Below are 24,562 nucleotides of genomic sequence, written 5' to 3' on the forward strand. Positions count from 1 at the left end.
TTCTCCCCACAATGTGATGCCAGCCAGTGGAAAGAGGAAATGCTTTACCCCCCCCCCACCCCAGAAAGGTCGAAAAAAGACCCCCCCCCCATCCCCTCTTATTGACGCACTGGGGCTCTCGTTCATCTGTTATTACCAAACTTGAGAGCTTGCTTCCATTTCTACTTTAGATAGGGAACTTACTGTACTTATTGCACAGAACCAATTTCTTCATTTCTTGAATAGATTTAATCTTGCTTTTTTAGGCTGACATGAATCATCCTGACACAAATTCATAGTCAAAGTTTACCAAAAATTTATTCTACATCATTGTCTCCACGGTTTACCTGTTGCTTGGTTAAATGCAGGAGGTGATAGGTATGTCAACGTGCTTCTTCATTGCATAGGCACGAAAACAACTGAATTTGCCTCCTCTCAGATCTTAATAAATTAGATGAGAATGATGAGGTGAAAACATTAATGGTTGATGAAAGGTCGTCGCTTTCAAATGAAGCTGAGAAAAATACTCCCATAAACACCAAAACATCTTTACATCATCCAAATATAGGAAATTCAGTTAGAAAACATGTGGGCCTAAAATATTAAAAGGAGACAAATAAGTGATAATTTCTTGCATGGCATGACAGTTGTCTATGAATTTGGGAGAAGAAATAATGCCCTACCTATTGAGATGTACTCAGTCGATCTGTACAGGCCTAAAACTTACCTGTTTTACTTTACGGTCTAGAATAGAATAGAATAGAATAGAATAGAATAGAATAGAATAGAATAGAATAGAATAGAATAGAATAGAAAGTTGTTCCTAGGATTGACATTTTCTGGAAAATCCAAGGGGCAAAAGAATACATAGGCTTATCTTTTTTTTCTTTTTTCTTTTTGGCTGTTCCCATTAGGTGTCGCCACAGCGGATCATCCGTTTCCATCTCTTCCTGTCCTCTGCATCTTCCTCTGTCACACCAGCCACCTGTATGTCCTCCCTCACCACATCCATACACCTCCTCTTTGGCCTTCCTCTTTTCCTCTTGCCTGGCAGCTCCATTTCCAGCATCCTTCTCCCAATATACCCAGCATCTCTCCTTCGCACATGTCCAAACCATCTCAGTCTCAGCTCTCTTGCTGGTTCTCCAAACCATCCAATCTGAACTGTCCCTCTAATATACTCATTCTTAAATGACAACCAACTAACAGAAGGAGTTCTTCTACCTTTGCATTTTGTTCATGCCTTTTAGCATGAACAAAATCAATTTAGCCTCCTTGACCAGCATACAGTACTCAGGCACAAACTTTCAGCTTTGCTGTTACTTGGATGCCATCTTCAGCTTAATTATAAAATTACTGAAAATGCTCTCATGCATTAAAATGACTTGCATATGTTTTTGTTCAGTTTTATAGATTACTAATCCATTTTCATTTGAAGTCATGCAAACAAAGAAGCACTCCACACTTTGTTTTGGTTATTGCTCAGCAGGAACTTGTTAACTCCTTCCCAGCCTTGCCAATCCATCCACCCAGTCTTGTCCATCATAAGAAGTAGTATATTTACTCCAACTAAGAAACATTTTGGGGGATTCAGAAGGGGGGCATAAATTGCTGGAATAGGGTAAATTATACCAACCTATGGAAGCATCTGACTCATGGGAGTTGCTTCAAGAGCCAGGGCACTATCACCCCACATTTTTAAAGGAGCAATCAAGAAAATTCCCTCTGCAAAAAATGTCTTTTTTAATACTTCTGTCACTGGTATATTTAAGATAAACCTGGGCTCGCCCATGGTTTTATTTGTTTTGTGGTGGGGAAGTGGAGCAGATCAGCACTGTTGCATATCTCTGGGATATGGGTTGCTCAAACACCACAGCAATCACAGAATGTCACCAAAGGTGTCAGCAGATTTACATGATTGTAGCTTCACATGGCCAGAGTCATTTCTGATGTTCTGTAATTTGTCAGCATGATATGATGGAGAGACGGAAGGTAGATATACTGTGTGTGCAAGAGACCAGGCAGATGGGGAGAAAGGCCAGGGTTCAAACTCTTCTACTGTGGTGTGGATGGGAGGAGAAATGGGGTACGGGTAATCCTGAATGAAGAGTATGTCAAGAGTGTTGGAGATTAACCATGTCAGACAGAGTGATGAGTGAAGCTGGAAATTGAAGGTGTGATGATGAATGTTATCAGTACATATGCCCCACAAGTTGGGTGTGAGATGGAAGAGAAAGAAGAATTCTGGAGTGAGTTGGATGAAGTGGTGTAGACTGTATCCAAGGAGGAGAGAGTGGTGATTGGAGCGGTCTTCAATGGCCATGTTGGTGAAGGGAATGGAGGTGATGAGGAGGTGATGGGCAGGTATGGTGTCAAGAAGAGGAATATGGAAGGACAGATGGTGGTGAATTTTGCAAAAAGGATGGAAATGGCTGTGGTGAATACATAGTATTTAAAGAAGAGAGAGGAACACAGGGTGACATATAAGCGTGGAGGAAAGTGCACACAGGTGGACTATATCTTATGCAGAAGGCACAATCTGAAAGGGATTGGAGACTGCAAGGTGGTGACAGGGGAGAAAGTAGCTAGGCAGCATTGGATGGTGGTCTGTAGGATGACTTTGGAGACCAAGAAGAGGAAGAGAGTGAAGGCAGAGCCAAGGATCAAATGGTGGAAGTTAAAGAAGGAAGACTGTTGTGTGGCGTTTATCTTATGTAGAGGGTGCAATCTGAAAGGGATTGGAGACTTCAAGGTGGTGACATGGGAGAATGTAGCTAGGTAGCATCGGATGGTGGTCTGTAGGATGACTTTGGAGATCAAGAAGAGGGAGAAAGTCTAATTTGTCAGCATAAAGTTTCAGAAGAGGACCACAGAACCCACATGTAAATTATTTAGTTAAGTTCTGACATTGAAGTCAGAATCCTTCCTTTATTCTTAGAATTCCTCTCAGAATTCTGACTTTACTCATAGATCTCAAATACATTCCACGTCGCCCTAATCCTTTTCCATGCAAAGTGTTTACATTAAGGCAGACAGAAAATGAAAATATTTGAGAAGGAAACAAAAATGGAATTTTATTCAACTAATAAAAATAATGGTTCTAGCCTATAAAAACAAACTCACAGGAGATATATATGTGTGTGTGTATATATATATCGGATACTTCCACAAGTTGGTGTGACTTGTAAAGCAAAATTATTTGGAAATCTGTGCACATCACATGCCCTTGCTCCACAAAACAGTGTATAGTGGGTATACATGATTTTATATCTCCACCATAATATACAGTAAGAGAAGCGATAACCTGCTAAAAATAATTGGTGGTAATAATGCAATTCACTAATATAGAACAGAGGATCAGAAGACAGATTTACTTTCAGTTTAGGACATTCTCCATTTGCATAATGTTTAGGGATGTTGCTGGTTAAAGCCTTTCAGAGATAATTTTTGTATCACTTGAAAAACGTGGTACTTTTTTCCATTATAAATTTGGTTATGATAATTGCTTGGTAAACTGATGTACAGCTAGGCTGTAGAAAATGATTTTATTACAAAAAAATGTGAACACAAATTTTGCAAGCTTTACATTTGGCTTACTTATACTAAGGTATGGCCTCTTTCAATCACTGAGCTCATTTATTTTTCATGTCATTTTAAAAACACATTTATAGCCCTAAACACATCTACAATGATGAAACCGTTCTTAGATAAAGGGGTTTCAAATCTGATTTTCAGTCTCTTACAGCTACTTAAACAAACAATTACACCTTGGTTCAACTCCAGTTCTTTAATTTGGTAGTCTTTGGTGGGTCTAGCCAGAAACAGAAATCAGTTTACGAAACCTTTTGGTACATCTAACAACATTAGTTAGGGATATGTCAAAGTTTTACCATTTTTCTTGTATCAAGGCTGACCATCCGTTTGAGGTCCCATAAGCACAAGTGTATCTATCTGTATGTGTGTCTGTAAGTGTTTTGTCCAGTCAAGGTGTCTTAGATTCATTAGTCTTTGAAAAAGTCTGATGAACTTCTTCAGTTATTCTTCCCCAAATGACCGTCTAGTTTTTGTCCAGTTGCATCTTGTAGTTTGTGGTTGTCTAGCCACCTTTTATATTTGGTGCAGCTTTTCCTATGAGCAAATCTGGCTATGTCCACCATGAACACCCAGGCTAGCACGTACATCCCCACGCCACCGACCTTGATCATTAGCGGGGCCCTTGGGGAAGTGAGCTCACAGTAAAACAGCACAGAGCCCACTCCCACGCGTACAGTGGCGAACAGTAATATGAAGAGCAGGTCCACTGCATCACCCAGCAGGCTGTCATATCGGCCCAATTGGCGGAGGAACCAGCGGGTCTGCAGCAGGGGGTTGGTGAGTTCGCTACCAAAAATGACAGCACAGGTTTCACAGCCTGACCTCCCCATGACCAGTGCCAGCAGGATTCCCATGATGCTAGCAGTGTGGTGGGCAAGCATGACAGGGCCCTCAGACCAGAAGAATAAGCACCAGCCCATGTCAAAGATGAAGTAGCCCAGACAGATGGCCAGGGCAAGGGTCTGGAGTTTAGTGTTGTCTGTACCTGGGGTGTAAATGTTAGCAGGTTGGGTCAGAACAGCAACATATGACAACAGTTTCTGGAAATACAATGCAAGTCAATGGCAAATTGTTTAGTTTATGATCAGTTTTGTTCTCTGAACCAAATATGGCCCCTATGCTTTTAAGACTAGGAGCATGAGGGCACCTGTAACTCATTGAGTTGCATGCCTACATTGTAAAGAAAAAAAAGTCAATTAAGTGGTCCATTTTTAATGCCCATAATGTAGTTAATGAGCATTACAGCAGTGTCATGACCATGTGCCATTTCATCATTCTTATGTGTGGTTAAAATTGAAATTTCTTGTTACTTAAATTGTATCTATGATCATCAGATATGTAAGTAAATCCACATCTAGGCCAAACCAGGTCTCCACATTAACAGACTTTTTTTAAATAAGTTTCATAAACATTATTCTTCTGAACAATATTCTAAACATTATAATGCAAATTTTCTCTCTCATTGGAATTATTTATATTCCTTATTTTCTTACAGAATTAAAATAGGTTAACAAGTTTTACGCTGACAAAACTCACCTTTTAAACTATACATCTACACTGCTGTTCCTGATGGTGTAGCCTAAAGTTATTCATGAAAAGAGAAAATGGAGCTGGAGTACTGAAATCCTGCTTCTGATCTGATTGTTGAGTTGTTTTTGTCCTTAATTTTGGCCCACTTATTCTCAACAACACTGATATTTTCAAAAACTTTTCAGATCTTATACTGACATACTGCAGTTTCTTACTGGGGCTTTAGTTAAGTGAAATACCTAAGTGTTCACAAGCTGTCCCACATTTCGGCTTAATACATGGAATTTATGTGGGATGATTGATTGCTTCAGTATATATGCTCAAATGTATAAAGCAACATACTAGTCACTATTCTATAACTTGTATATCACAGGGTCCACGTCTGTGCTGAATTACTGGGGCATGATAATTAGCTAAAATATAACCAGGACAACCAATGAAATCTGACCTTCAATTTTCATCTGTTCTGTTGTGGGTCTGGTCAGTAACCACTTAATATTCATTAGTAATTGGCCAATTAAATGGACTCAGAATTATTATTTTTTACATTTAGAATGGAATAAAATTTGCATTTCTCTTTCATTTCTCAAAAGCAGTGACCTCAACACAATCATATAAACAATAAAGTTAATAAGATTTCATTTCTTTTTGTTTTGATCAACTTTATGCTTATTTAATATTTATATTTATAAATGAGCGAGAGACATGCATTTCAAGCTGCTTTCGCTTTAAAAGACAGCCTAGGCCCGAAATGCTGATTGCCAGCCCAAATGACAAGCGCTTTTTGCACTGACCTGCATGTGTGAAAGGCCATGGCCCATCTATGAAGATGACATACGCGGTCAGCAACACTATGAAGACCCCATGAGACAACGTCACCAGTCGACAGTTCCACTCTGCCCCCCGCTGGACAAAGGTACTGCAGAACACCAGGTAGAGAGCAAGCCAGCCAATCAGGCTGCAGATCACCTCCAATAGCAGCATGGCTGTGTCTGAGTGGGATGGGCCAGGAGGGGTCCAGGTTAAATCACTTTCAACATCAGGTGTGCACGACATCCTCATTGTCTAAAAACTACAAATCTTTGTCGTGCCTGCGCTCTGCCCTGTCACTTTGTAACTTTTGGGTTAACTTTTCAGTAGATATTTCATTCAAAGATTTCAAAATGAACAAAGCAAATCTAGCAAGACAACATCAGATCCAACAGGCACTGAACATATTGCTTTGGCATGCAGCCTAATTGAGTGTGACCATTTTTAAGAGTAAGGTATAACTCACACCGATATACACTTCACTACAGTTGTGTGCTGTGGAAATCAAACATACAGATATTTGGATTAACTTTAATTATTCAATAAGACAATCCCAGCTACAAACAGCATTTTCCCCAACATGATAAAAGACACACTTGCCATGTATGCAAGATAAGGACACAAGCAAACTCAGCAGCAGCTTACCTTATTTGTCCCCCTCAGTTATCATCTTAGTTTGTAATGAACTTTGGCAATAACTTCAGCAAATGCATGCGGTCTCACCCTCCATCTCTGTTGCTCTGAGCTTTCCATAGATGACATTAAAGATCAGCCCAAATGTCTTAAGATTTCCACATTCGAAATGGGCGCACGGTCACTTTGTCAAAGTGACAGACACGCCATGCCTACGATAGTCAATTAGTGGAGCCTATATCCCTTCCCCCTGGATCTCAGACTTGATCCTCTTAAGGGATTACAGTCACTTCTTCTCTCCAGATATCTGGTTTTAGAATGGGCAAGAAATACAAGGCCCCAAAAGAGCAGACAGCAAGAGGATTCTTCCTGCTGTTGTGCTGTGTTGCACAGGATTGAACTGAGCCTCTGCGGGCATGGTGTTTGAAGCTTGTGCCCGCTTCATCAATTTAGAACACTTTCCAGGATGAATGAGCAACCAACATAGGTTAAATTTTCCCAATTTTTTGTAAAGAAGTGTTCTTCGAAAAACAGGATGCGAACTGTAATAAGAATGCAAAGTGGTGATTCATATGTGCTAAACATATAACATGTCTTAAGAGACTATTATAATGAAATTGTAATTAATAACTAGTCTTACCAGTAGCTTATGAGCAATACTAATAGGACATTTGTGGGAGCTTACTGACATGGAATTTACATGATGCAATGAATAGGACAGAAAAGTCAAGCCAGAACTTTACATCCACAACTGAGAAAATACAAACTGACTTGTACCAATACTACAGTGAATGCTACAGACTTTCTGCATAAACAATAAAATGACAATTTCTAATCAATGCCATCAATAACTTTTGGAAATGTCTTGATGCATGCTCAATAATCAACAACATTTGGAAATCTACAGGATATATGGATGCCACTATCCACTGAGTCTGTGCAGAGTGGAGACAGTCATTTCAAGAGGCTTTGCTGTACAGTACATCTAGGCCTAGGCCTATGAGGTAGATGAATGACAAGTCCTCCTCATTAACCTACTGCCAGGTTAGCTACTATCTGGGACAAGGGAAGGGTGACTGTGCAGAATAAAACAGGTTAAAAGAGGTAAATATAAGCAAAACATCTCAATGTTATGCTCATTCCTGGATACAATGTTTTGACTCTGACATGACATTAATTAGTGTTATTGTTATTCCATTCTTCTATTCTTCTTCCGTACATTTGTCGGCGTCTAACTACTTCTGCATACTTTGTGCTACAGAAACCGTTCAACTATCAAAATGTTCAGATTTTTAGGACATTTCTGCTTACATTCAACTTTTTTTGAATATTTATATGTTTTGAAATATTAACCCTTTTATGATTTTTTTTCTCATTGAAATAAATGGAGGCGGCACGGTGGCGCAGTGGTTAGTGTGGTCGTCTCACAGGAAGAAGGTTCTGGGTTCGAGCCCAGGGTTGTCCTACCTTGGGGGTAGTTCCGGGTCATCCTCTGTGTGGAGTTTGCATGTTCTCCCCGTGTCTGCGTGGGTTTCCTGTGGGTGCTCCAGTTTCCCCCCACAGTCCAAAGACATGTAGGTCAGGTGAATCGGCCATACTAAATTGCCCCTAGGTATGAATGTGTGTGTGTGTGTGTGTGTGTGTGTGTGTGTGTGTGTGTGTGGGCCCTCCCTGTGTGATGGCCTGGCGGCCTGTCCAGGGTGTCTCCCCGCCTGCCACCCGATGGCTGCTCGGATAGGCTCCAGCATCCCTGCAACCCTGAAAGAAGGATAAGCAGTTTGGATAATGGATGGATGGATGAAATGAATGGCGAGAATGTTTAAATCCTCAAAAACCTGCTCTTTGAAATGTAACTATGTTGGCATACTTTCAGTTAGAAACTTCATTTAAACTTTAAACAGGTCACAAGCAGTGCCAGATTTAGATGAAGGGAGGCCCTAGAGCTAGTCCACTTGTGAGGCCCCTCCCAGTCCCCCACCCTCAAGACTAGAGGACGATGGAAGTGTTTTAAACAAAAATGAGTAAAGCGGAGGATGATGACGGCTGTTTAGAATTCCACAATTCACAATTCCTCCTCTAAAGGTCATAAGATGTTATTTTTAAATATCATAGTGATTGAAAAAAATGCATAAATGTTAGAATTAACATTTTGAAAAACTATTGCAATAACGTAACTTTGTAAACATTTTGTGGAATAAACGAGAATTTTTAGGAAAATGAAACTGTAAGTTTAGTGTTATATTCTTTAAAAAAAAAAAACTTGAGCTTAAAATTTTATTGCCTGGGAAATGTTAATAAGATGATCATGACTGCCTGACAGTGACAATGTGACCCGTTTAGATCCTACTTTATGATGTCATTAAACAGTCGGTTTTAAAATACATATTAAGAAATAAAAAAAACTACAATCATCAAATACACTACGACTAAAAAAGTTTTTTTTCTCGCCTTCCTCACAGCAAAATCATCCAAAAGTTCATTAAAATTTGTTTGTGTCAGTTTGTCACTTTCAATGCACAGCATGCTCAGTGCAGACAACCTCTCTTGAGATATTGTGCCCCTCGGTTCATTTTTAATTCTTTTGAGTCTTGAAAAAGACCTCTCTCCTGAGCAGTTAGTGACCATTAAGCTAAGAAATAGCCGCAATATTGCTTCCACATTAGGGAAGGCCATCTGAATTTTTTTCCTTGTATATAATTTGATAAAAGTCTGCATTAGACCGAGAGTGCTCTTCTGTAGGCCTATGGCTTTGTCTCACGTACAAGTGAAAGTGCAAAAGTTCATGAGTAAGTTTCAGGTCAACATCTTCTGGGTATGCGTCCATCAACAGTTCAACACCTTGCTGAATTTCTTGCTTAGATTTCCTTGTGTTAGTCTCAATGTATCTGCTTCGCCGCTGGCACTTGTTGCTTCTTTCAGTGGCTGATGCAAGAAAGCAGTGATTGGTCTTAATTTCTTTACCATATCATTTTCAGGTCTCTTTCTCTTGCGCGTGCTAGCACCACTTTCAAATCTTTTACTCATGCTCAGATAAGAATCTGAAATCTTCAACAGTTATTAGAAAGGAAAAAATTAAGGGGTGCTCTCACAAAATGGGGTCCACTTCAGTGAAGACAAAAATCAAACTTTTTTCTGTACAATATTTGGGCAATTTTTCTTAAAGAATTGTTCCTTATTGACAATTATATTGCAAACTCTGAATCAAATCTGCTTCCAAAAACCGTTTACAAAATGAGTATGCTTTTTCCTATCGTTAACAAAGACGCTATGAATCAGCATAGTTTTATTACTAACCTGACTGATGAAAACGGCAACTTCCTCTGCAGATACTTGCACAGCTGTGTTTTGAACTTATCGATCTCACTGCTTTCCTGGAAGGACAAAATCAGTTTCAGAAATCAATGCTAGTCTCGAGTTATTGGCTTGAGACAGTGTGTAAACAATGTGTGTAAATCCATGTGTCTTGTATGTAGTGTAGAAACACTGTATAGCAGGACTTTGACAGAAATGTCAATCAAGCCAATCCATTTTCCCAAACCGCTTATCCTGCTGTCAGGGTCACAGGAATCCTTGAGCCTATCCCAGCAGTCACTGGGCAGCAGGCAGCGAGACACCCTGGACAGGCAGCCAGCCCATCACAGGGCACACACACACACACACACACACACACACACACACACACACACACACACACACACACACACACACACACACACACACACACACACACACACACTCGTTTCACTATCCTTATGAGGACACCTCATTGACTACATTCATTTCCTAGCCCTTAACCTTAACTACGAAAACTACCTAACCCTAATTCTAACCGTAACCTTAAAACCAAGGCCTAACCCTAAAGTAGACCCTTTTACTTGTGAGGACCTCTAAAATGTCCACACAAGGTATGTGGTTTCTGTTTTTTTTTTAATCCTAATGAGGACATTTGGTCCACATTAGGATAGTTAAACATGTACACACACACACACACACACACACACACACACACACACACACACACACACACACACACACATATGAAATTATTATATTATCAAATTGTAAAGTCCACTTTTTTAATTATCATAATGTTGGCAATTGGTGATGAAATTACGCCCAACAACGTACCCTATTTTGTCTAACCAATATACGAAATGAATGTGTGTATGTTTTATGTTTTTAATTCTTTTTGTGCTGATCTTTGTACTGGTGAAAACTGCACTTTCAAATTTCGTTGTACTTGTACAATGATATAAAGTTCTATTCTATTCTATTCTATTCTATTCTATTCTATAGATCTCATTCTTAGGCGATTTGAGCTAATGCTAGTTGGGCCAATGTTGTCTGTTAATTTTCAATTTTCTTTGAATTGGAGTTATATAAAGTCTAAGAAATACATTCTGAAAATACAGGAGAGTGTTATTATATTACCGCAGTGACCGTAGTGTTGGTCATAGGGCCTGGAAATCGTTTCCATAATTCATTATCAACTTCCGGGTTGGCCGCGGAATTTCCTGCCGCACTTCACTGGAGTCTATTTTATTAAACAGAATAAATGTCCTCTTATCTAAGACTAGCATATCTACGGAAGAGGAACGGGAAGTGAAGGAGATTCAATTGAAAAATATATCAAATTTATTTGGATTTAGCCAAGGGTGCACTTATAAGATCCAGAGCCAAACGGCTAGAGGATGGGGAGACGAACTCTAGCTACTTTTTTGCTCTTGAAAAAAGAAATGGCAAAAGAAAGTCACTAGCTTTTGCAGTGCAACATTCCAAGTACATCCCCAGGCATTTCCCACTACAATATTAATGGAACTCAGTATACAGACCCAACATTAATTTCCAACTTTGTCTCTTTCTTTTATGGGAACCTGTATATGTCTGAATTCAGTGACTGTTCCTGTGGAGAATTTTATCATTAGGGTAAGAAAACACATTTCTGTCATTGATGAGGACTATAAAATACTCTGTGATTCTGATCTGACAGTAAATGAAATTAAAACAGCTCTTTTCTCAATGAAAAAGGGGAAAATCGCCAGGTATTGATGGTCTTTCAATTGAATTTTATGTTCATTTTTCGGGACCTCATTCAAAATCCATTATTTTGTATGTACAAAGAATGTATCAATCTGAGAGATAACTCTTGTTCTTTTTGTGGACATGCTGATGAAGCGTTGAACCATTTATTATTTCAGTGTAAAATAACAATGAAATTTTGGTCTGATTTAAATTCTAATGTTTTCAATATTACTAATGTTACTACTCATTGTTTTACTCTTAAAGATATAATATGTTACTATGATAATATGGGTAACAAATCTCTGAAATATGTTGTTAATTATTTTATTTTATTGGGAAAATTGTTTAACCAGTGGCATGGTGGCGCAGTGGTTAGTGGTCGCCTCACAGCAAGAAGGTCCTGGGTTCGAGCCCCGGTGTAGTCTAACCTTGGGGGTCGTCCCGTGTTGTCTTCTGTGTGGTGTTTGCATGTTCTCCCCATGTCTGTGTGGGTTTCCTCTTGGTGCTCCGGTTTCCTCCCACAGTCCAAAGACATGTAGGTCAGGTAAAAATTGCTCCTAGATGTGTGTCTATCTAAAACTCTTCTCAAGTCATAACTTGTTTCAAAAATGAGCTGGCCTTTAAAGTACAAGTACAAGGAAGGGCTGGTGGTAAAGGTGGGTTTCATAATTTGTTGATTTGATCTGATAGGTTGTATGTAAATGATGAGTAAACGACTATCAGTGAGTATCAATGAGTGATGTTAGAAAATATTAGAGAACGACAATGTCTGTTTTCAATTTACACAACTTCTTTCGTTAAAAACATCTAAGAAGGTAACCTTTCTTCCATAATTTGGCCTTTTCAATTCACTAGGGAGTGATGAGAAATTTTAGCTATGGTATGTGATGCACTGAAATTATTGAACTTTTTTTTGATGAATTCTTTAACATTTTAAACTGATTGACGTCTTTCTATGTTATCTCTAATTTATGAAAGAAAGATAATGCGTATTTTATATTAGCATGGATGTTTTGATATATTAAAGGCAAAACATTAAAATGGAGTGGTAATTCAGTGACATACTGTTCAATTGAGTAGTGAGGAACGCAGGTAGCTTCTAATATACATTTTGGTAAGTTTATCTGTAATTTCTCTAAAGCCCTCTACATCCTGTCTATGTCCCTTTTGTGTTGTCTAACTGAGGAAAGTGAGAAATAGACATTATTCCACTCAAACGACTCAATTTTACACAATACTTTACATGATATTTTCACATACGATGCGAGGGTTTAAGGACAGGATGTTGTGTTGCTGTAAAGCCCCCTGAGGCAAATTTGCAATTTGTGATATTGGGCTATACAAATAAAATTGACTTGACATTATTATTATTTATTTATTTTTACTTTGTGCATACTATGTGTACCTGAAGAGGGCAACAGCATGCCTGTATAGTACAGAGGCGATCCGATCGGAATTCCTCAGGCAATAGAAAAAGAAAAAAGAGGAAACGGAAGTGAAAAACAACTCTGGCTCTTCCGCTTCCCCGGACGACGTTGTTTTGCTGCGAAAGAATACACGCGATATTGGACGTTCACATGCTCACTGGCTAGCATCGACCGCTATAGTAGTTAGTATTTATTTATCCAGCTTATTACATCGCATGAAATAGATTTATCGGGAAGCAAAGGTACAGTATGTGATGTTTGTTAAATTGCATGAATGATTGATACGAGTTATGTCGTTATTCACTGTGTATATCTGTCACTTGTGTCCTTTTACTAGGATGGCTTTACCACTTGTACGACTATTGACCCGACAAAGGAGAACAGCGTTTGTAGCTTGTGGCAATGCTACACTCAGCAGTGTGCCCAGGCAACAAGAGAAGAACAAGGACGGTCCTGTTTTTCAATATGTTGGGAAGCACAGAAAGAAAAACCACAAAGTGTTTGTATGGGGATTTAGCTTCACTGGTGCTTTGGGTATCCCCAGCTTTGTGGTGCCTGACAGTGGCCGGAAGAAGCCCCGGAAATATCAACTCACTCCATACTCCCTAGAGATTGAAGATAAGGTAAATTCGGCGAAACCCTCTCTAGAGACACAGAAACACGATATGAGTATTGCTCATTCTCACTGAACCACAGATCTCATTAATTAAAAAAAAACTTGTTTTTTTTATTTCACTCTCTTCCCCGAATCTACTGTGGAAAATGCTCTACTTAATTTAGACCAGTGGTGTCCAACCCTTCTCCTGCAGAGCTATCCACCTGCTGGTTTTCATTCCAAACCCAGTTTAACACCTTTAATTCAATTATTCAAGGTCTTGATAAGTAGATAATTACTAGAATAAGGGATGTTAAATTAGGGTTGGAGTAAAAACTGGCAGGATGGTAGCACTCCATGAATCAGGAACACTTAATTTGTCATTTCACCTCATGTACTTGCGCACATGAAGTGAAACGAAATGCTGTTTACCCCAGCCCACAGCAGTGCAACATACAGACAAAAACGCATTCAAGAACTACAAGAACACACACTCCAGGAGCAGAGTTGAACACCACTGATTTAGACCCTTAAACACATGTCATTGAAGATGTGGATAACAGTAGCTACTGCCAACAGTTCCATCAGCATAACAGTAATTTTATTTTACATGGATTTTTTTCTACAGTTCCGCAGGAAGCCATTGTTGAGAAATTAAGTCTAGAGTGCAATCAATGGTGGATAGTGAAAGCTATAAGAAAATATTAAACAACTGTGATATTACTGTTTCAGTGTACCCATTGGTAATGTGACTACCAAATGGTTGTCTTTCTGTGGACAACGTAGTGTTTTCAGCCAAATTAATAAGTTTGTATTGATCAGTTTACAGCAAATTAATGACACCATGCTTACTGCATGTGCTTAATTTTGAGCCTTTAGTGATCTGGGTTCTTTCTTCATTTTTCAGTTTATTTTGGTGACCAGTATTTTTTGGTTCATTAAGCAGTTTTCAATCTAACTATTTTCACACAAGGCACAAATGATAAGTTACTTAAAAGCAAACCAAATTTATTGCATGATACTCCTCTAACCCTAACCTTATGTGTGCTTAAAAGATTTAGCAAATCTTTCATCTTATATCTCCTCTCTGGAAGCCATCAGTATACATTACTGATGGATGGATTCTTTGCAATGGATCATGTTGATTTCAAATGATAAACCCATCCCCTACCCTTTCCCCACTCATTAGATCTCTTCTGCTGCTTGTGGATATGGCTTCACCCTAATCGCTTCCTCCACAAAGGATGTGACCAAGCTGTGGGGAATGGGCCTCAATAAGGACTCCCAGCTAGGCTTTCAACGTACCCTGCACAGCCGCTGTAAGGCAAATAACTCATCTATGTATTGCAGAGATGAATAAAGCTATTAGCTATTGCTTCCTATCCGATGAGCAAAATATATGAGAGAGGGGATGAAATTGCATTAGCTTACTCTTCAAAGAAAGCTGTTGTTTATATATGGTCTTATATTTGTACACATGTTCCCTGACCTTCTTCTTCTGCCCCCCCCCCCCCAAGATAAGAGCTATGAATACATGCTGGAGCCATCCCCAGTGGCTCTACCTCTTGCTAAGCCCCAGAATACTAGAGTGGTGCAAGTGGCGTGTGGTCGGGCTCATTCCTTAGTGCTCACTGATCACGAGGGAGGTGAGATAATGTACACTTCAAGGATAGTTTCACTTTCTTTGAACCCAGTCCTTGGTAAAACTTTATCAAGCATCATTTTGAATCATAAAGAAAAAAATTGTAATGATCTCTTCAGAACTGATGTACAACAAGACTTGTACATCAAGCCGTACCACAATGTAAAACGATAAATCACTCTGTCAATTAGGTCTCTGTCAGTGGGATCTCCGATATCAAAATCATTTAATTTTGGGTTCAGTCTCATTGAAAACAGTGGAAAGTGGACAGTTGGAATACAAGCAGTGAAGAGATTAAAGCAGTCAGAAAGGCATTTGGTGAAATCGAAACCATATCAACAGAATAAAGTGTTCATACTCTCGAGGTAAAGTATTTACACAATATCTGATTTTTCACTCCAACTACCCATCTGTCCCTTTTTCTCTCTCCTACAAAGTCTTCAGTATGGGGAACAATGCTTATGGCCAGTGTGGGAGGAAGATTGTTGAAGATGAAGTCTACAGGTATTACTTGATGCAGGTGGCACACACACACACAAACACAGTGCCTCTGACTAAAGCTCAAGTCAGTGTGACATTTTCTTGCTTTACCGGAGCATGTTTTCATATTGTACATTCAAAGTGTGAAATTCGGTGTGCTGGAGGTTTATTACTTCCCCAAACTTTTTTTTCTTTTTTTTTTTTTTTGTGATCATTAAATTTATTTCTACTGAATCCAGACGAAGTTGATGGTTTGATAAACAAAACTCAGAAATGTTAATCTAGTCTTCAAGTATCAATTTTGAAATCAGTTTGGGATGTCAAATAATGTGCAAGTGTTAATACTGCATGTAGGTGCTATAGGCTGCCTGTGAGTGGTGGTGGATGTAAATGCAATAAAGAAACGAGGGAGTGAAGGACAGGAGAGAAGAGGTGACTTTTTGTGGAGGCCTGTGTCCCTTTGTGACCAATTGGGTTTCCTCTTTCACCCTCATTTAGTGGCAGTCACATCATTCACAAGATCGAAGGCTTCAGCAGCAAGGTTACCCAGGTGGGTACAACCTCAGTATGAGTGGTGACGACAGACAACCTCATTGATTCATTAAAATGTGCCACATCATCTAAAGTATAGACATGACCTTGTGCTAAGCCCCGTGATGACTAGCAGTGATTTCTCTCTCATCAAGGTGGCTTGTGGACAGGACCACAGTCTTTTCCTCACTGAGACAGGCCAGGTGTATGCATGTGGTTGGGGCGCAGATGGACAGACAGGTCAGTGCTTGGAAAAAATGAAAGTGTTAATCAGTAGATATTATCCTTCAAGGCATTTTTGTGCAAATGTTGACATTGAGGTTAACCTGAATGAAACTGGTGAATTTAAAAAACATTGCAAAATGTTTAAACATCATAGCGATGTCTATGTTTTTCTTCTGAATGTTTTCTCTGGCGTATTCTCGTCATACTATAACGGATTTACTATGTAAGTGGCATGTCAGCCAGGTTCCTCTCCTGAGATGTAAGATTTGGTCAAGTCAAGAGTCTGTTTTTTGCTTGTTTTTGTTTTTTTTTAAAATCAAACTCACATAGGATGCATGCTTTTCTAACCATAGACATAAAGAAGTGCAAAACTTACTGTTAATAGCAAAACTCACTGCATCTCGCTGTGTACAAGGAGATTATACTTATTATAAACGCACCTAATTCACATTTTAGTTTTTTTTTTTTTTTTACCTTACATAAGTTCTTTTCAGTTTTGTTTAAAGGGGCACCAGGTAACTTTTTGGATTTTGATGTCTTTTATGTCAACTTTCACAAAGACAACTGAGGGGATTTCAAAGCATAGCACATTCATATACAAGCCATAGCTCAGAAGATTATCATGGAGGAAGAGGAGATATGTTCACAGACTTGTAAAGAAAAATTGCTATACTTATATGTGTGCTGAAGAGCAGTCCCTATATATTTCTCGTTGGAGTTTTTATGCCCATTGGCAAATGCATAGGAAAACCAAGGCTTCAAGGGAACTGATCTGAACTGTGATTGTGTCCCCCTTGGTCCTCACACTGTCCAACCAAAATGAGTTTGTTATTTCCAAGCAAAAATGTTACCTGGTATCACTTTAGCATTTGAATGGCAAAACTGCTAATGGCTCAGCATAGAAAAACTGAATCTAATTAAGTTTAAATCTTTAAATCCCAACTCATAGCTAGGTAGGATTAGGCTCCCTATGCCTGAGGCATTATAAGGTAACAGCAGTTATTTGGTGTGCCTAATATGTTTTGAGAGATCGCTAATTGACAAACTTTTTACAACCAGGTTTGGGACATCACAACATCAGCTCTAGGCCGGTAGAAGTGGGAGGAGAATTATCCGGAGTGGAGATTCAGCAGATCAGCACATATGGAGACTGTAGCCTGGCTGTTTCTAGAGATGGCAAGCTCTATGGTTGGGGTAACTCTGAGTACCGACAGCTGGCCTCAGTCACTGACGCTACTCAGGTGAGCAGGAATACACCAACAAGGGTGGATACTGGAATCGCATCATGCTATGCCAGAAATTTTCAAGTACTACAAAAACTGGGATGTGCCTCTTTTCCCCTGCATATCATTTCAGAATGCCAAAAATACTCGCAAGATGAGTGAATTAGCTTTAGAGGCTTTCACAACTTTTTCATCCAAGTCTCTTTTGCTGATTAGTTGGTATTCAGCAGTAGCAACTAGACATGTGTTGATGTATTTAAACTCTCAGGTCCCAATAAAACAGTCACTTTTCTACTCGAATGCATTGCCCCAGCTAGAAGAGTGCATTCAATGGAGTGCAGATCCCCACTAGGTGTATCTCCCCTTCTTCGGTGCTCGGACTTAGAAGAAAAAACAGCTAATGAGTTGGCACTCAACACTCAATTGCGGTATAAAACAGGTTTTTCAAAGATTTTTAATCACCACAACAACGAGAGGTCCTTTATCATAGTCATGACTGTGCACAGACATTAGGCTGACAGGCACAGTAGTATGTAAGATATGTAGTATTAGCAGCAGACAGATAGATGCACACGGGGGCAGAAAAAACAGTATTTTTCCTGCCATTATAAGACTTAAGCGCAGCGCCCAAATCAATTGAATGGGAAATATGTATGTATGTATATATATATATATAAAAAAAAGGTTTTAGCATGCTATGCTCAAGCTAAAAAAAAAATCTACCTAATAAAAACGTTTTGCCCGTCAGTCTGTGGATGCACAGCGTCCGAGGCGGACCCTCGCAGGAATGCAACCAATTTGAACTTGCACTTTAAAAAAAGAAAAGGTTTGCTATGTGACCATTTTGGTCTAACCCTAACCCTGTCATTAGTTTCATAATATAATAAAGTTCGGTAAACCGTTTACAGTCGCGCATGTGCGACTCACATCTACGGTTGACTCAGATTGGGCAGCAACAAGAATATGCAACACTTCCTGTTTTTACTGCAACCTAGATGAAGTTGTTCCTTTTATAATTCACATTGTTTGGCTTATCAAAATTCTTGTAATAACTTTTGATCATGTCACTGCCCGATTTGATTCAACCATGTGCATGCGCGACACAAATCTACGGTTGATTCAGATCGAGTAGCGACAGAGAGCAGTGTTGGTCGAGTGAATGAAGAGGGGGAGCGGCGATAACGATAACAAATGTTTTTCGAATATTTTGAATCACCGCAACCATGAGGCGTTCTTCGTCATACAGTCATAACTGTTCATAAAAAAAATTTAGGCTGATAGGGCCAGTGGTTTGCAAGATTAGCCGTGGACAGACAGACATGCGACCAAACGCATAATCCCCCCCAGGCTATCTGCCTGGTGGGATAAAAATTCTCTATATTTTCTGAGCATCTAAAAGTAGGATGGTCGCTACATATGGAAGTGTCTTTAGGGCTCTGCTGTAAACCCCACCTCTCTGTGTCTCTCTGTTCTGAATGTAGAGGCTGGGTTGGCTGCAAAATTTTGTCCCTCTTTAACTCGAGAGACAGCTCTGGTATACAAATATATAATAGTGTACAGGACTAACTAGTTCATATAAAAATGACAAGGAAATAAACAAATCTGTTGTCTATTGTTTAGAGGGCTGGGTCCACAGATAGATAGATCAGTTGTTTTCAACTGTTAGGCTACGGTCACACATACGCGAATGCAGGCGAATGACCATCATCTGCCTAGGTGAAATTTGTATCTTCTCGTGCTGAAAATTGGCGGCACGGTGGCCCAATGGTTAGCACTGTTGACTCACAGCAAGAAGGTCCTGGGTTCGAACCCCAGGCCATCCCAGGTCCTTTCTGTGTGGAGTTTGCATGTTCTCCTTGTGTCTGCGTGGGTTTCTTCTGGGTGCTCCAGTTTCCTCCCACCATCAAAAAGAATGCATGTTAGGGTTAATACTCCTGTCTGTGCCCCTGACCAAGGCAATGGAAAGAAGAACAGGAGTTGGTCCCCGGGCGCTGCAGCTGCCCACTGCTCCTATACAATAGGATGGGTTAAATGCAGAAAACAAATTTCATTGTCACCTACAATGACAAAATAAAGTGGCTTTCTTCTTTCTTCTTCTTCTGAATGTGGGCAGGGCAGGATGTGACACACACAGAAATCAGTTTGCTGGTTTGTAGTCCCTTTGAGTGGTTATGGTTGTTGGTCACACACGAGTGTTGGTGTTGGTTTTGTGACGGGAAAATGTACACTGAAGTCCAGAGAAAGATGAATAAATGTTTTCACGGGGGTGTCCGGGTAGCGTAGCGGTCTATTTCGTTGCCTTTCAACACAGGGATCGCCGGTTCAAATCCCTGTGTTTCCTCCAGTTTGGTCAGGTGTCCCTACAGACACAATTGGCTGTGTCTGCGGGTGGGAAGCCGGATTTGGGTATGTGTCCTGGTCGCTGCACTAGTGCCTCCTTTGGTCAATTGGGGTGCCTGTTCAGGGGGGAGGAACTGGGGGGAATAGTGTGAGCCTCCCACACGCTACGTCACCCTGGCAAAACTCCTCACTGTCAGGTGAGAAGAAGCGGCTGGTTACTCCACATGTATCACAGGAGGCATGTGGTAGTCTGCAGCCCTCCCCGGCTTGGCAGGGGGGGTGGAGCAGTGACCGGAACGGGTTGGGGTAATTGGCCAAATACAACTGAGGAGAAAAGGGGGGAAAATTCCCAAAAGAAAAAGTTTTCACTTGTCTCACTTGTATATGTTATCGTAGTTTCATAGACAAAAATGGAGGGAGAACATTGGTGTGGTGTACAAGTTATATTTATTAGCTAGGCGAAATATAATTTTCGTAAATTTTCCATTTATTTACACTCAATGCCTGTCTCCTGACTCACTGCCAGCCAGGCATCATCTCTCTTGGGCAGTTTGTAGTTTTTACGGGCAGTGTCATACAATACCGGCTGGTTAGGCACAGCAACAATAGAAGTCTCCTCCATCCTGGCTCACTAAGAAAACTACAGCCAAGTGGGGTCAACCACACACTTCTTTGCTATTGTTTGAGTCTGCGGATTCGCCGGTCATAGTTCACCAAAGTTGAACTCCACGCGAAGCGAAGATGTAAATTAACTTCGCCACCGGAAACGAATGTTTTATTTGATGGTAGTGAACGGGAGTCGAATATTCGCCAATGTTAATTTCGTGCATGTATGACTGTACCCTTATTCTGAAGCGACTAGGGCCTCCAAAGAAGCCACGGGGGGTGTGTTTTCTCACCTGACAACACCAATAGCCTAAAATAGGGAAGAAAAAATAGCTTTGGTCTACAGTCTTAATGGGTTCAGTTATTCATTGGTCATCTCTTCAGGTTGGTGAGATAATGCTTAGCAATGCTGTCAATGTACTATGCTTCCCATTGACAAAACTTAGAGGTCATTTGTCCACTGATTAGTTACCTAACAACTCTTAAGAGATGAAATGGTAAAACTTTTACCAAGGTTTATAGACATGCACCTAACAAATTGGTTTAGTATTTAGACTAAATACCGCAATGTGCATTGCGTGCACATCATTAAAAGTAACCTTTAGATAACGTTTTTTTGTGCTTTCATGCAGGTAATCGTTGACCTCATTTAATTCTTTTTAGATCAACTCCCCTAAATACCTTCCTTTGAAAGGGTGTGGAAAGGTGGTCCAGGCAGCTTGTGGGGGCACACAGGTGGCCATTCTCAATGGTCAGTCCAGTCAAATGAAATGTGACATTAATGTTTCAAAATATTACTCACACCACTCTGATAAAAAGAGAGTCCACCTTTTCATTTGTGAATATGTGTGAATGTCTTAATATAGCAAGAGTTACAACAGTCAGGACTCGCCTGTGTCAAAGAGAGAAGCTATTGAGCGACCCTACTTTCTGATGCAATGGTGGCATTTAAATTGATTTATGTAGAAATAAAGACTCATCTGATTCATATTTAATTGAAATATAATGAAATTAGATTTTAGCTGTAATGGTCAAACAAATGTCCTTGAAGACATTGTTTTGTCGATGTTGAAATTACTCTGCTTTGTTGGTTATATCACAGAAAGTTTGTGTTCACAAGTCATTAATGAATCGACAGAGATCACTGGATTCTGTTTCAGAGTGGATTTTCTTCTCTTTTTAAAATAATGTCCTTTTTCCCCTATGTAAAAAATCTTGTCAGAAAAAGGGGATGTGTTTGTATGGGGCTATGGCATTCTTGGAAAAGGCCCAAAGTTATCTGAATCCTCAACCCCCGAAATGATCCCCGCTTCGCTGTTCGGTCGCTCCGAGTTTAACCCCTCAGTGACAGTCAGGACCATCAGGTGTGGTCTCAACCATTTTGCTGCAGTCAATGGTGAGAATATTTTGTATATAACCTCTGTTGATTATCCTGCTTTTGCCCCTTTTTTTTGTATAGTGAGACCTACTTCCCAATTATTTTAACTGTCACTATCTTTTAACATGTACCTCAGTCAAACCTGTTTTTTGCGATGTCATCCTTTCATTGACCAAATGACCATGATTTATATATAACTTTAACTATAGTGATGGGTTTGTTTAAGTTATATTTTTTCATGTGGTGATTTGTTGTGTTAAAGAATTTTAGGTTGACTTAGGTAAGACGTCTTATGTAACGTTCTCTTTGAAGGAGTTAATGTCCTTTGTGTTTGTACTTAAGTTCATTTGTTTGTCTATGTGTCATGGACAATATGTTAATAAGTTATTACCAGTTTGCATTTTTGTTGTTGTTAGATTTTAGTGGTCTGAAACATCATGGTCCCTGGCATTAAAGGGTCTACAAAAGACTTAATTAAACTTGCTAAAAGCAGCAGCTATCCTGACCCAAGACCCTTTAGGTTTTATGTTGTTCTTTGATCACGTGATTCCAGATCGAGGAGAACTCTTTGTGTGGGGCAAGAATGTGAGAGGCTGTTTGGGGACTGGAAAGAAAGATGACCAGTACTTCCCCTGGAGAGTAAGATAACAAATGTCCAAATACCCGCCAAGTACCTGTTAATAAAGACTGCCCACAGTGAAGGGCATTTCACATGCATGCTTCAATAATCTTTATCAAAATTTAATGTTTCAAGTCAAGAAAGTATGTTTTCAGTGCCGACAACAGTCTACATACCAATTCTAAATAGCTACGGGGGTTTGTTCTTGTGTTCTCCGTTTTATCAGGTGACTGTACCGGGGCACGTGGTGGATGTAGCATGTGGAGTTGACCACATGGTGGCGCTGGCGAAGTCTCTTATCTGAGCATCTCCTCGGCATGGACAAAGCCCGGATGTTTGTCTCAGTAACTCCTTGCAAAAGCACCAATGAGGAGTCGGCTCTGGCTGGTTTGGGGTCCTTGACAATCTCAGCCAGCTGCTCTCCACAGGCAATGGACCCTGCTGGCCCTCAATCCTCCACTGATCTCATTGAGTCTGCAGTCAGGAGGGTCATAGAGGCTTGGTTCACAGCCAGCTGTCACCAGCATTTACTGTGTGCAGAGACCGGCTAATCCCCCAACTACACTGGGTTGTGGAACCATCTGAGCCAACGGAAAATAATGTGGAGCTCAGTGGATCTACATTCATTTCAGACCTTTTTCAAGTGGAGAGGACAATGTTTTTACAACATCTAAAATTTGGATAGAGATTCTAATGTAGGCAAGTCCTTTTCATCTGTGCACAAACTGCATGTGCCATACAGTATGTCCGGTGCTGAGCTCAGAGTGCAAAGAAAAACCGCCTCTTTGGCTTATTTCTGAAAAAAATAATTCTAATAAAAAAAAAAAATGTTTGAAATTTACTTACTTCAAAGTGCATCCATAACACCCTCCCATACAGAAATAGAAATATATATATATATATATAGCACCCCCCCCCTGGAAACCAGCAATGGTGTAGATAAAAGTGCTCAACAAATGAGGAGTGGAATATTAAGGTTATTAAGATATATATATATCTTCTATTTAACCAGCTAAAAAGTCTTATTGAGGTTAAAATCTCTTTTCAAGGGGGACCTGGCCAGGAGAGCAGCATAAATATTTGTTACAACAATAAACATAAACAATACAAACAGACAAATGCAACTGTCACACACTACAAACCGATGAGCAGAATATCCAGCATGCAATACAAGGTCAAAGACAAACATCTCATTATGATGCATAGAGAATTCAGTGAAAATTTTAGGAACAATAACATTAACCAAGAGCACTATTTTATCAATCCTTTAAAATTGACTTAAATTCCCCCATAGTAATTAGCTCTGACAATTTCAGGTCCTTCTGTACAATATTCCAGGAAGAAAGGGCAGCATATTTAAAAGCTTTTTTGCCTAATTCTGTTCTAACTCTGGGGACCAACATCTGTAGAATATTGTGAGAGTGCAGGCGATATTGATTTTGGTTTTTATACACATATATACACAGACGGGGAACTTGCCCAAGGAGAGGTTTGTATATAAAAGCTAACCAATACAAAAGTCTGCAGACATACAGAGATGGCCACTTGGAAGCAGCACACAGAGTACAATGGTGTACAAGATTGCTACAGCCAGTAATAAAACATAAAGCACAATGTTATACAGTGTCCCAACTTCTTTAGGCACTGGTCAGGTCCATTCATAAAGAGCAGGTTGCATAATCCAATAAAGGTGAAAAAGTTGCCGAAATCAAGTGATTTATTCCTAAAAAAGAAACTTAATTTTTCAGCTTGGAAACAAGGTTTTCAGTATGTGATTTGAATGTCAAGTTCTGATCAATAACAATACCTAAATGTTTATGTTGTGACCATTTCAATTTCAATTTCATTGTGCAGTTGAGATCTTAGGAATATGTCATGTTAAATCCGTCCATCCAACTCTTTGCCATTTGAAAATAGCATGAATTTGG

At 39.7% G+C, this 24,562-nt stretch overlaps 2 protein-coding genes across 3 annotated transcripts; one reads left to right on the forward strand and one right to left on the reverse strand.

The window, feature by feature from the left end:
• Positions 1-4,010: 4,010 nt before the first annotated feature.
• On the reverse strand, positions 4,011-6,087 carry tlcd5b (TLC domain containing 5b). The gene is made up of 2 exons (XM_056284247.1): positions 5,898-6,087; positions 4,011-4,558 (listed from the first exon to the last, which is right to left on the reverse strand). The coding sequence occupies exons 1-2, from the start codon at positions 6,085-6,087 to the stop codon at positions 4,011-4,013; spliced, it is 738 nt and encodes a 245-aa protein (XP_056140222.1).
• Positions 6,088-13,091: 7,004 nt separating this feature from the next.
• Positions 13,092-23,466, forward strand: rcc1l (RCC1 like). Of its 2 annotated transcripts, XM_056284919.1 has the most exons (12): positions 13,092-13,237; positions 13,333-13,618; positions 14,780-14,909; positions 15,108-15,236; positions 15,670-15,736; positions 16,211-16,262; positions 16,399-16,483; positions 17,528-17,709; positions 21,301-21,388; positions 21,860-22,033; positions 22,569-22,654; positions 22,861-23,466. In XM_056284919.1, the coding sequence occupies exons 2-12, from the start codon at positions 13,334-13,336 to the stop codon at positions 22,936-22,938; spliced, it is 1,356 nt and encodes a 451-aa protein (XP_056140894.1). In that variant the 5' UTR covers positions 13,092-13,237; position 13,333; the 3' UTR covers positions 22,939-23,466. The 2 variants fall into 2 exon arrangements, with proteins under 2 accessions (XP_056140894.1, XP_056140895.1); XM_056284920.1 differs by lacking the exon at positions 15,108-15,236 and having other exon boundaries at positions 22,861-23,465.
• Positions 23,467-24,562: the final 1,096 nt, after the last annotated feature.

The sequence above is a fragment of the Lampris incognitus genome, chromosome 8 (assembly GCF_029633865.1).
Source record: "Lampris incognitus isolate fLamInc1 chromosome 8, fLamInc1.hap2, whole genome shotgun sequence".
Taxonomy (NCBI): Eukaryota; Metazoa; Chordata; class Actinopteri; order Lampriformes; family Lampridae; genus Lampris; species Lampris incognitus.